Source organism: Trachinotus anak, unplaced genomic scaffold (assembly GCF_046630095.1).
Source record: "Trachinotus anak isolate AG129_WGS33_773 ecotype Australia unplaced genomic scaffold, CSIRO_AGI_Tana_v1 ptg000013l, whole genome shotgun sequence".
NCBI lineage: Eukaryota > Metazoa > Chordata > Actinopteri > Carangiformes > Carangidae > Trachinotus > Trachinotus anak.
Window position 1 is genome coordinate 7,008,942 of NW_027273864.1, and position 14,007 is coordinate 7,022,948.

General features: G+C 40.0%; 1 protein-coding gene across 1 annotated transcript in view; it reads right to left on the reverse strand.

Annotated features, from left to right (window-relative positions):
• The window catches only part of LOC139631079 (caM kinase-like vesicle-associated protein), a 41,930-nt gene that overhangs the window by 8,315 nt on the left and 19,608 nt on the right, over positions 1-14,007 (reverse strand). Inside the window, exons 2-3 of the mRNA XM_071495039.1 lie at positions 2,823-2,930; positions 2,577-2,708 (exon numbers count right to left, since the gene is read on the reverse strand). Of these exons, the coding sequence (XP_071351140.1) occupies positions 2,577-2,708; positions 2,823-2,917 (227 nt within the window). The 5' untranslated portion in view covers positions 2,918-2,930. The remainder of the gene's footprint in view (positions 1-2,576; positions 2,709-2,822; positions 2,931-14,007) is intronic.

Below are 14,007 nucleotides of genomic sequence, written 5' to 3' on the forward strand. Positions count from 1 at the left end.
TTATTGTGTTTCTCTACAGCCAGTCAGGGTTTATTCTCCACAACCAGCTTTGTAACTGTTATAAGAGAGTGAGTGCACTGCACGCACTGGCCTACTCCACTCATTTTCATTGGTGTGTTACTAAAGCTCTCTGCTTTGCCCTGAAGAGGAAAAACTGAATGATCTTCAAGAGCAGGTTGTGTAATGTCCCTCTGTGCATAATCCCACTTTGTCTCTGCATCACACACCAGAAACCCTATTTCAGTCATGCCAAGAGGAAGATGTAAACGACTGTAAATAGTTGCAAAGCCACCCAAACAAGCAAAGCCATATGTTACAATTGGACTATACTGCTTCATATTGTTGTTTGGAGAGGTTTGGTTTTATTTCAAACTTTTTAGAACACCTGACTTTATCCAGCTGTTGAATTTAAATTTACACAATTTAGTGTCTCAGTGTTTCTGAAATTAAAGAAGAGAACAAATAAACAACCAGAGATTTAAAAAAGAAGGAATCATGGAATCAACTCGCCAAACTGAACTGAATCTAAATTTCTGACTCATTCAGCAGCTGGACTCACTCATGGCTTCTTTCTACAAATGGAAATGCAATATTGGTCAGAAAGTTGCACAAGTTCCCACCAATGTGCTGCACTTGGAATTTGTTTTGCATTAACTCTCTGTCCAGATCATCTCATCCTCTTCCATCACGTCTCGTTATTTTCCTTTAATGTTTTGGGTCATTATCTTGTTGTAGGATAAACCCCGGACTAACCTTCCCCACCACTCAGATAGCATTATACAGTACTACTTCCTGCAGGACAGTATTGTCCTAATAATGCTTAATAATGACCTAATAAAGGTGTTTTCTAAGTCATCAGTAAAAGCTGGGACACCTGTAGGGATTGTTTGTGTTAAATTCCAAGACATCCATTGCTGCAGAAAAACAGTGAGTTCAGCAGTTTCTAATTTCCTGAAAAAGATGCATGATTTTCATGATTGTTCACTTTTTGGTGACCTAAACCATTTTAGCCGCTTTAGCAACGTTTTAATTTAGTTTTCTTTTAGTTTTTTAGCATTTTAGCTATAAAAAAAAAAGAAAAATAGTTGTGTTCTCTTCATTTGGGCTATAGTGTACATATCTACCATCCATTTTCTATACCAAATTGAAATTCCCACATTGTGTGGTTGTTAGTATGAGTGTCATGAGCTGTTGACAAAACCCCCTAAAAAACCATATATACTCATTGTAGAACAAAAACATTTAAATGTGATTTTTCTCTACACACTAATTGTTTGTTCAGTGTCCTGTGTTTTTCTTGGAGATAAATAAATAAAATGAAAATATGTCAAATAATAAAAGTAATTAATGCATTCATTAATTGATACATTTAATGGTGCACGTGTCTTATCCATGGTCCTGTGACGTTTCCAAAAACAGCTACTGCAGAGAGAGTATAACCAATGACAAAGTTCTTGCACACCATTAATGATCCCCTCCGGACGTGTTTAAATACTCTGCCTAGGAAAAGAATATGTGTCTCATTTGGTTTTCCCACAAAGAAAGTTCAATTACCTCATTAAAAATTCTTAAAATTACATCTGCTCCCTCTCCATCATTAAAAAAAATACATGAATATGCAAATTTTGTTCCTTTCAAAAGTTTAACTGCTGGACACAAGATGCCTCAACTTTCCACGTCGCATCTGTGTAACTGCATATTGAACAACAGCTGAGTGTGTCAAACTACACACATACATCAGTCTGCACAGTGATGCTCAAACACCCAAGTGAAGTAACAATAAACAAAACCTATTCCTGAGTTGAGGGGGACTTTAAGTCTGCGATATCAAAAACTCTTGACTGAGAACTGAGTTGTTAAAATGACTGACAATGTGCAGGATTTTTTTTTTCTTTTTTGGTTCAGTCTGAGTCATAAAAATAAATTAATGAGGATTAGTACTTGAATGAGCACTTCTTTTCTTTTCTAATGCCTATATTCAAGCATTTTATATTCAAGACTGCATTTGATGTTTTGCCAGCAATTCTTCACAGCTTTTGAAACTGTCATCACATTCGATTATTCACTAAAACCCCCACTGATGATTAAAGCATGAAAAACAGGAACAGTGCACATCCCCATTATTGTGGTGTCTAAAGTGTAATTTTCAGAAGAATGCGAGTCCATGTTTTGAAAGGCCTCTTACACACAGAAATCACACCTTCATCATCTTCATGCTTCACTGCGTCGCCTGCTGTCAGCGACAAATCGTTTGATAAGGCCCAGGTTATGCTAAAGTGGATTTTACTGGAAAGTTAGGTAATAGAGAAAACGTCTTGGATAAACTGTGTGTGATCAGTCAACAAAGTGAGGTTCACTTCACTTTTTTGATTTTTTTATTCGAGTTCAATTTTCTGTCGGAAATTGATATTGTCTGTGAAACTAATGTTTAGGAAGAGGAAATAAGGAAAAGAAAAAGTGTGAAAAACTTGATAATGGTGATGATGATGACGACAGTCTCATAACAAAACTAATCATGCACTGTTGAACACAGAAACTCGGACTGAAGGGAACATAAGTCCCAATCAACAACTCACATCTTTAGGATGAGGATCTCATTCTTCGCAGCCTTGCGGACTTTCCTTCCATCCTTCTTTAGGAACTTTTTACACGTGTACATTTTCATTGTAGTTTTGTCCTTGGCCCTGAATATCTCACAGAACTCCTCCCTGAAAGGAAGCATTGCAGATGTATTTGCAGAAATAAAAACACAGACCATGTCGGTTTCTTGAGAAAGGATACAAAGATCATTCAAAAGTCTGTATGGACGTTTGGATACTCACGATTTAACAATCTGACCCAGGTCATATTTATCTGTCACGTCTGAAGGATTGTTATAATCCTTCTTTTCCCCGATTGTTATACAGCCAAATGGCATGGCCACTCCTGACCTGTGGTAAGAGAAACAGAGAAAGAGAAAGGATGAAATGAATAATAAGACATAGGTAACAGTGATGCTGAGAAAACCTTTCAAAAGTGGAACAGCTAAAGAGCCACCAGAGGCAGTATCAGTGCAGCGGATTGCTTCACTTACTGTAACAGAGCCTTCTATGATCCTGCAGTAATAAAGTCCAGAGCCTCAGAGCCTACTGCACAGAGTCAGCTTTATGTTCAGATCAAACTTATATAACTAATATAACAGCTGGGGGGACAGTCTGCGGGGAAGCAGGACTGACTGTACTGCTGCTTTTCTATAGGATGAAAGTGACAAATTTTAGGGGTCAGGGAGCAGAAGGAGCTGCAGCTAATATGAGTGTGGGGCCCTGCGAGGCAACTGCAGCAACAAGTGAAGCATTACCAATCAAGACAGGGAGCCAGCCAGTACAGGAAGAGCACCCCAGGACCCTGAGAGGAATTCAAGTCCTTTACGAGCTCTGCATCAACGATGACTGCAGTGCGGCCCCTCTGTGCCTCTCTTTAGCAGCATGAAGTGAAATTTGAGACCATCCTATGCAGCTTTACTGTGTCATTCTTAATTTTCTATGACAATTAGATACAGCTCAGTCAGAGCTGTTAGTTTTGTGTTTCAAGGGGAGAGATGTCTTTTTTTTTTAGCATTTTTCTCTCTGGAGCAGTGATCTCAACACAGCACGGTGGTGCAGTGGTTAGCACTGGGTTTCTGTGTGTTCTGTATGAGCTTGCATGTGCCTGCATGGGTTTTCCTCCAAGGTGCTCCAGCTTCCTCACACTCCAAAGACATGCAGGGTAACTGGTGACTCTAAATTTCCTGTAGGCGTGAATGTGAGAGTGGTAGTTTGTCTCTATATGTCTGCCCTGTGATAGACTGGTGACCTGTCTGGGGTGGGTGTACCCAGCCTCTCACCCAGTGTCAGCTGGGGTTAGCTCCATTCCATCAGCGACAAAAAATAAGCAAAGGATAAGTGATATACTAATGGACGGATGCTCCCCTGCAGTTAGGACTATATTTGTGTGTGTGTGTGTAAGTGAGCATGTGTGTATAAACCCTAAAATCTATTTAGATTTAGATCTCAGAAGCAGTTGGACTCGACTATATATATGAGTCTGATCTAAAACACATCATTAGGGTTGGGAGATATGGATAAAATCTCATATATAATCATGTAATGATGTGTGTATTTTTATATCACATTATCCGTGTACAGTAAATGATAATATTGTAAATTTTCTGGAAATACAATTAAGAAAGCATTTATAGAAAAACTGTAAATTAGTGTTTTTGACTAATTCGATGCGTTAAATATCTGACAAATATCACTTTGGTGCAAAAAGCATATAAATCCAAAAAGCGCATTGTTTTGCGATATTGCCTTCAATGGCTTAATACATCTGCTACATAGTAACGGGATATCTGCCTTGGTACAAATGGCTTCCTCTTTTACATTTCTCTTGACTGCAGGATTGTGGTATTGCCCAACCGTAGACACCATGTGATTCAACACACAACCAAAAGGAGATTTTACTGCTGAATGCTCTTACAATAGCTGGCTAAATGTGAGTAAATTGCTAAATTGCTAATCGCTGCCAAAAAAAAACCAAAAAAAAAAAGGAAAAAAGCAAGTGGGATTGGATCAGTTACAACAAGCAAGTATGTGATTAAATGTTCTCCTGGTTCAAATCCCTGGACAGCTTGGAGAAATCTGGGGGGAGAACAGTCGTCGTCTCTCTCATCTACTACCAGTGTCCTTGAGTAAGGCACTACACAGCTTCTTACACTAGTAAAACTGCTCAAAGACCTGTGGTACAACACTGCAAAAAAAAAGTCCTGAGCTGGTTGGATGTTCTGTATGCGAAGCTGCAAAAATGTAAAGCAGGACAGTGCAGTAATTTCTCCAGATGAATAAAGGGCAAGAAATATTTATATCCTAGCCACACAAAATCCATCTGCGCTGACAGTCTGGGTGATGGATGTCTAGATGTAAATGAGCGCAGCCAGCGTGAACAGTATAGCGTTATGTGTAAGAAGGGCAATCTGTTCACTGTAGCTCTGCGAATCGACTCGTGATCCAATCTAAATGAACGAGACTCAGCATTGAGACGTCTCAAATTTGCTGAGAGAAAACTGTGTTCTCTCTGAACTTCCTTTTCTCATCTGACGCGACAGCCTGTGCTGTGTAGTCGGCATGAGGAGCTGACCTTTCCTGGCTCCCTATCTTTCTCTCTCTCTCTCTCTCTTTCTCTCTCTCTCTCTCTCAACATACGGCACTGTCTCTCTGTGGTAAATGCTGTGGCTCAGTGAAGTTACGGTGCAAAGAGGGAAGGAAAGCGCTGCAGATCATTCTGAGTGAGTCCGACAGACGCACAGCATTAGGAAACATGTCAGGAAAAAATCTGTAATAAACTAGAAAACATTTATATTCAGCAGGTAGCTGTAACAGTCCACAAGAGAGTCGTAGCATTGAAGAGAGGCATAATAGGCTGGAGAAAAAGAGAGTCAAAAAGCTATTCTGATGATAATGATGAAATCTAATAAATGTAATGAAGTAGTTCAGCAAATAAACAGGGCCTTTGTGGTTTCGGAAAGGTTTCTGAGCCTAATCAGTGAAGATGTTATTTTCATAGGTTCATAATGAGCTTGTAAAAATAAACAAACAACAATAAGAAGACCACGGACACACAAAAAAAAAGTTTAGCAAAACCCAAAAGCAATTCCTTAAAGTATCTTAATCAGCCTCTCCTGTGTTAATTAGTGTAATGGATGAAGAATTTACAAAGCAGAGAGAGCAGGATGCCGGCTGTGTCACATAACAGAGGCTGTATAACGGGTCCATTTGGACTGACCACCATCAGCAACATTCAAGCATTATCACCCCGTGTTCTGACTGTTATCTGCCCTTTGGGAGCAGCGATCGATGGCTCGTGATGTTTTATGGCCCAGTGTGTGACCTGGGTCTGCCAGCTGGCCCATGGTGCTGTGTCACCAAGGATTTTCTGTAGACGTGGTAGAGATTTACAATATCCCATTAGCGCAATATCTTGGGCTTATTAGGCAAAGCACAGCATCTGCTTCAGCCATGCAAGGTGATCAGCAAATGAAGCTTTCCCTCTTCAGCCTGTTTAAGATTAGGCCACAGATTTAGGCAAAGTTTAAGATTAGGTTGAATAAGATTAGGCTGCCCTGTATTAGAGTACTGTATCAGGTCTTTTTAAAGATTATTTTACCTGCTTCTGTAGTATAATGTGGGGCTGCACTTCAGGGAAATGGCTGGTACCTGTTTGGTACGGTAAGCCTTTATAAATGTGAGGGAGAAGCTATTTGCACTAATCCCACCATGAAATTCCTCTGAGATGAAGAAGTGTTTCCTTGTTTCTGGAAATCTTTCATTTGCTGTTCAGTTTTTGACTCTGTTCTTCGTTCACACCTACTCTCTCACTCTCACTCGCACTCTCACAGCAGCCTCTAAATGAGGACGCACAGTAAAGAGCAGACCCCATACATCACATTTATGCTGACTGTAGAAGAGAACCAAGCAAGGCTGTACCCAAATAATTATATATAAACTATATTTTACATAGAAAAACCTCCCACCAAAGCAAAGTAAAAATCTATGGTAATACAAAATATGCTGTATTAATTGCACACGGATCATCAGCTTTCACTACATGTTCCACCTATTCATTTTATGCATGCTGCTTTTCTGTCTGAATAAATCTTCATAACTTCAATTCTGGAAAATTTGCTGATCAATCCTATTGGTTTGTCTGCACAATCTGCACTAATCAGATAATTAATTTCAAGCTTCACTAATCAATATTCTTTTAACAATGGATCAAATGACTTCATGAATGGGATCGACAAACCCACAGATAATCATCACGTGTCTCTGCGGTTTAGCATCTAGTTTTCAGCTCATTGCTCTGGTGCTCTGATTTTACCTTCAGTGTTTTGGTTCACTCACACTGGCTCTGATAAAACTGGACACCACCTACCCCACGGCAAACAGGAGACAGACAGATTTAGCCACTAGCTGGCAAACGTAGTGCAGCATTTAACAGCTAAAGAAGTTGGTTCAGACTAAAACAGAGCTAAAAGTTAATAATGCATGTAAATTCCTCAAGGTACCAGAAACATGACTCCAGATTAATTCTGGCCTACGTCTGTTGATTGTGTCATTAAAGTCACTTTTTAATGAAACATTATGTCAGTATTGTGTTTGCAGTTTGTTGCACTAAAGTGGCCAAAACAATCCGAGAAGTTCCACCATTTTCCATCCATGGTCATGCTACCATCCACTTGTTTCTCCCTCAGTTCTTTAAAAAACACTGTATTAGAGCTGTTGCAAGACATGAAAAAATGATTAAACATTGATATAGTGTTAATATTATGTTATGTTCGGCCTTCTTTTGTTTATCAGTTCATCTTGTTGCCTTTTCATTTAAGTGTAGTTGTTCTTTTTGTACGCTTCCAACATCCCCACACCCGTACTTGAGACTAATTCATTTGCCAGAAAAGAGACAAAACACATTTTAAACAAAGTTAAAGATGGATTTAACTGATAACTCTTATCATTTTTCAAATTTTCTCTAGACATTGCAATAATATCATTATCATGAATTCTTTTGGCTATGATAATCAAGCAGTGAAAATCTAATACTGTGACAGCCCTGCACTGCATTAATCTAAACCCTTAACACTGCACTAATCTTTTATCTTCTCCTAGTTTTCATGGGATCTTTTGGGGTGAAGGTAAGCAGGACAGTTTCGACTTCAAGTTTAAAGGGAGCAACTTCTCTCTTCTGTGTTGATTCCCCTGAGCCCCCCTCAAGTGTTTTGGACAAACCAGTCATTCTGTTGTGACAAAGCTCAGCTCAGCCATCTAAAATATCATCTTTCCCCCTCTCTGATGCTCAGTTTTTGCCTCTGTTTCTGGAGGTTGGCTGGAACCTCAGCATCACAAGAACAGACTCTCCAGCTATTAGGAAATAAACATCCTTGACATTCAGTTTCTTTCATCCCCACTGATCTCCTGAGATTGCCCAAGAGACTGCGATAGCTCTTTGCCTTAAGCTGAAAGGAAAGGATAAGGTCAACACAGATGGGGATGGTGCCAGTTGTGTAAGTCCTAACAGAGACCAGTGTGAGAAAGATGCTTGAACAGTTGCCTCTCGCTGTCTCCTCCAGTGAAGACAGTTGCAATTGCAAGGAAATGGTAGAAGCTTAATAAGCAAACATAAGGACTGACGGATAATAGAAAACAAGAAGTCAAGATCTTTCCAAGTCAGCTCTGTCTTGACTTGGAAGCCTTACACTTGCAGTGCTGAAAGGAAAGAAGGGGGCAGTAAAAGATGCATATAACAAATGCCTATATAAGAGATATATGTCCCACAATTGTGTTATTACAAAGACAATGGCAAAAATACATTGCCTAGCGATTGGCTCTTCAGGTGAGAAATCAAGTTTAAGTAGCGGGTGTCCACTTCAAGATAAGGTGTGCACCATGTCCCACTCTGTGTATGGTCCTGGTCCTTTTGGCGTGCTGCAGCGAGACGCTTCCTATTGGTGCTAGGGGTGACACTTGACAGGCATCAAATGACGAGCTGCAGCACCGTTGTGTTTTCGACTATAGTTTCTAGCTTCTCTTTACATGTTTAATTTATGATGATGTCACATACTGAGTTGATGTCACATACTGAGGTGAAAGTCTCTTAACCCTGATCTGAGGTCAGACTGAGCTGCAGCGTCAGAGGTGTGACCTGAATGGCAGTTCAATAGTAAATCATGTGCACAAGTAAGCTGTGAATCTCACCTGACATGATGAGAAATTTGACAGATCAGACATGAAAAACACATCTGCAGGTGTGAAGTTGGCATTTAGGTGGGACAGCACATGCATTTTAAAGACATAACAGCACCATGAGCGTTAAACAAAACATTTTCATGTCAGGTGTGGACACACAACACATTAAAAACCCATGAAGTGTGTGCAGGTTCCAGGAAATAAGTCACTCAGATAACATGGATGCAGCACAGCAGCGATGCTGATATAACTAAAACACCATCTATTCCATTTAGACCATATAAACTGTAATCTTGCATTTGCAGCTATTATGTTCCAAAGGTAGAAAATGTGGCACATATAAATTTGCTAATGATTGTTGTTGCTTGCTTTGCAGCAACAGTGAAATCCCATTAATGTCAAAGCTGTCTGACTCTGAGTGAAGTTTTATGGATGAAGTGTTAAACCGAGAGCCAAGAGAATCCATTAGTGCTGAGATTTACCACATGAACATTGTATTGCAGGTGGAATATTGATGTTATGCAATAAATCTACATGTTGGTACATGACCCTGGCAGTGCTTCTGTCAGAGGTGGTAAAATTATCGTACTGCACCCTGAATATTTCTATATAATGAGAGGAAATAGGCACCCAACATTGAAACGAAATCAAAGTACTCTATATGTATATTATTAAACAGTATACAGTACAAACTGCATTAATTCAGTAGTGAGCCCGTGTGTTCGTGGAAGCACTTCTCACTGGGGAAGAGGAAACAACATTCTGCAACAGCATCACACTACCTCATTACTGCACCTCACAAGAATTATGTCTTGTTACATTTGACTTTAAAGGGAAATGGCTTCCTGGAAATGTTGACATAAAAGTTTGTATGCACTGTCTCAGGGGCTTTTGGCTGCACTAATTAAAGTTGCAATGCAGCATATTAGGCTTCACCTTTTCAACCTTTTGCAGGGCCAGCAGAGGAGCGAGGAGCTGAGAGGTCTGGAACAAGAGGACCAGGGCAGGGTAACAACAGCGTGTAGGAAATACATGAGGAGATGGAAAGTTGCATCAATCACCAGCACGTATGGAGCAGGATCAGAGTAAAGATGGTGGCAACGGTTTTAAAAAAGTGGGTGCATGCACAGTTGAATTAATTATTCATGGCTGATCGTCTCCTTTCCCACAGTATGTCTCACTGGGCCTACAGTTCGTGTCTTTCTTGTATCGAGGAATCATTGTGTCCCAGGGCACTTGCTTAGCAGTGTGCCAGGAGCAGAAGCATGGCAGCTCTGGCAGTGCTAGAATAATTACCAGCCTTCTCTGCTTAGCCCTCCTCTAATCCCAGTTCAGTGCGCTGCACTGCTTGTCAGTGTCTGCGTCAGACTCACACACAGCGAATCTCTTAAGAATCAGTTACATCTCTCATTTGTTTGCCAGACATCATGGAGGATCGAAAGCTTTGCAATCTACCCTATATGATTTTTTTCAAGGGCTTATTCAAGGCCGTGAACCCCAATCATTCAGTTGCCTTTAGAGAATCACAGTCATAATCCCACTATACATGCTGTCATTCATTTCTGAATCTGACTCATATTGCTGCATTGTTCACTGAATAAGAAAACACTGCAGAGGCTTCTTTAGCCTGAGAAAACCCTCACTCTTCTCCACTTCACTTCCTTCCCACTTCCTTCCGTCTTCCTCTCAGCGCCACACTCAGAGCTCATCTATTGAGAATCACTTGTAGCGACTGCACCCCAGGCTTAACCTTGCACTTTACAAGAATCACAAGGCAAATTACAGCCACTTCTTACAACAGCTTCCAAACGGAGGTGCAGGATGTTGTCACATTTAGTGTAGAGTCACAGGTCTATAATCAATATATCGCACACCCCCAGGAGTCTGGACTTTCACCTGCTGCCTGCCATACCATTGTTTTTCTGTGTCACCGGGGGCACAAAAAGCTCAGCCTTAATAGGGCAGAACAGTACACAGGAATTTTTATCAACTATATTTACGTTATTACAAAGCCAGTGAACAGCTCCTCAGAGCTGCTGTGAACTACAGCTTGAGGATGTGTCTCAGATTTGACTAACAGCACTGCAACAGTGGTTGCTTTTTTATCTTTTGGGACGGTATACTCTAAATCAGTGCCTACAAACAGCTGACTAACTGCCCTCAAACCTATAACACAACTGTTCAAAATGTACCTGTAAGTGCACCTGTTTTTAGTGCCTTCTTTAGTCCTGCCAGCAATAACAGCATTTATCTTACACAAAGGAATTGGTTGTATAACAGATGGAGCCAAAGACCTACAATACAGTGCACCAGCAGAAGCTACTCTATAAGAACTGCAGGGTGCAGATTTAAACAGGGCAAAAAAAGTTTTTTGCTGCATTTTGTCTTTTCAACCTGCAAGTCATGAAGACATTGTGAATATGAGATGCTGTGGTTTTGTTGCATCAATTATTAATCTGATTCAAGATAGCATAGCAGATAAGCTGACTCTGCTACTGGGGTTTGAATAGTAATTGTGGGCTTAACTTTGTTTGCCACGGGGAGAAGTTTCATTTCCTGCATTTAAAATTTGCTTTATGGAGATTTTCTGGATCTGATTTAAATGATTTTGCTCATGATTTATGTTTATTCACAAGTCTCACATGCTTTTCAAATTAGGTTTTAAAAATAAACCCACAGAAATCAATAAATCAATTAATGAACAGGAAGTGAAACACCCAATAAATGTCCATGTTTGATCAGATGACCAATCTTCTTAAATTGTTCTGACTGTGCAGCAGTTTGCCTGCCTGTAATCAGGCCTGTAATCGATTACTTATCACTCATTACTAGTTAAAATGTAATTATATTACTTTAGTAATTACTCAGCAGCAAAAATAATCTGTTATATCAGCCATTACTCAGCTCAGCTCCATCAGGGATGTTTCTGAATAACTCCAAAACTTCTATGCCCACACATTGAATCTTATGTATTTTTGTCGGAGACATTTTGATTTAATAAGCAGACATCCTGCAGTTTGGAAGGATTGGAGGGAGCATCCAGCAAATCATGCTATCTTAGCCTCCATAACTGCACACAGCTCTCCAGTCTGAAACTCAGCTCTCAACAAAACCATGTGATTCCTGAATCTATATGTACTCCTGGCTAACATAAAGAAAACTCTGATGTACATAATGTGCTCTCCTTAGGGCAGTCATTTGTCTACTGAGTTGTAGCTTGAGAAGCGTGAGTGAAAATTTACCTGGATGGTTGGCCAACATGCTTACGGCCTATTTTAGCAGTTTACAGGCTAATTTAACAATGTAGCCAACGGCAGGGATCACACAATAGCACGCTACTGCAATCGAATGCATTTAAATATGTTCACAACAACTCGGTGGCAGTTATGTCAATTACAACAGTAATTTGAGCAATTTACTAACAATTAGCTAACAACAATGCAACTGATTAACTGATTAAATATGTATCAAGGAGAACAAGAGAAAAAACTGTGACAGCTGAGTCCTCTCCACCCACAGCTGCATTTCTAGCGTTGACCTCAATATGGCTACCTGAGGGTACGTCACCGTGACCTGGGCGGCCTGTATGTACTGTACATTACTCTTCAGGTAAGACGGCTCACAAGTGCTTTGTCTGTGGAGAGTGTGTGAGGACAAATGCCAGCTTGTTTTGACAAAACAGCAACAGACAATCCACCCTGAGGGAAAATGGTGTCTGTGTGTACAGACGTGAGTGCATGCCTGGATGCACACATGGACAAGTGCATTGCAGTGTGAAACCATATACTGCACCGTACTATGAACATTTGTGTCCTTTCTGATTTGCAGTGGATGTAGCCAGTATTTCTAATTTTAGCCCAAGAAATGTCTCTCCTGCCAAAACTCCTGTACCTTCATGTCATTTTTAGTGAAGGAGAGTGTGGTGGATCGCAACATAAGGTGGTATCAGTACATCTCGAGTGCCCTAATTACAGATGCAGCTCAAAAAATGCATGATGAAGGGTTGGTCCACCCTCAGACATTCAATCTGCTGAGAGGCCTGGTGAAATCTGCCGGACAATGATGAACACAGCCTTGGAATGTCTGCGTCTGCACACACATTCACACAAACACATATTTTTTGGTTCACAAATTTATACTTGTCATGTCATTTAGTATGCATGGTGTTTCTATCCTGTAAAAAAATAAGAACCTTGAAAATTCCCAGATGTTATACAGAAGTCTGAGTTTTAAAAAAATCCCAGTGTAGAAGTTTAAACTTGAAAGTTAGGTATTACATTTGTTCCAAAGACATCACCACAACCACTAAAAATATTGGCTGCAACTGCAGTAGTGTGTATGCTGTTATTATGAATACAGCATTAAATTTAATTCTTGGACAATCTTTAGCATTAGCATTAATGGAGAACTTAATTTTGAATGGCACTGCTTAGCGCATCCAGAGTTATATATGTATATGTTATTTTATATTTGCTGTTTAATCATGTCTAAATACTACATTTCCTAAAGTAGAGCAAATGATTTCATGTAGTAATCGTACTGTTCCCTGTAAAAGGGGATGTGTTAGGATTCTGCCCCTCACTCCCTTGTGTTTCCACTGTGTTTCCCCTTCCTTTTGTTGTCTGTTTGTCCCCCATTTGTCTGTGTGTGTGTGTGTGAATGTGTGTGTGTGTGTGTGTGTGTGTGTGTGTGTGTGTGTGTACTGGGTGTGGCCTCCTGGTTACTACTCCCAATTCTCCTACACACCTGTTCCCCATCACCTCATCACCTGAACAAGGTGCTGCAGTATACCCTGGCTCTTCACTCCATTCCTAGCTAGATCATCCGATTCATCACCGCCTCAATATTACTATCAATTACTATAAATAGGCAGTAATCTGCTTAGAAGAGAAATTTGTAAAGGCATGTTAGTAGGGTAGCAGTTGTGTAGCTGGCCATTTTAGAGTGGACTGTTGTGACCATGCTGGTTAATATGAAACAATAGTCCAACTGTAAGTTACCTTATTCATGGTATAACATAGACAGAGACAATATTTAAGGAAGCTTATGGAAGAACATAGTTCCTCTGTGAAGTGTGGTCCTTGTCCATATGATGATTAATCATTTATTGAATCTATAAAATGTCAGAAAATAGTGAAAAATTTCTGTCACTTCTCCAGAACCCAAGATGACATCTTCAAATATTTTTTTTTCAAATATTTAGTTTTGTCTCATCAGCCAATTTCAAGTTTCAGTAACATTTAAAGGGGCT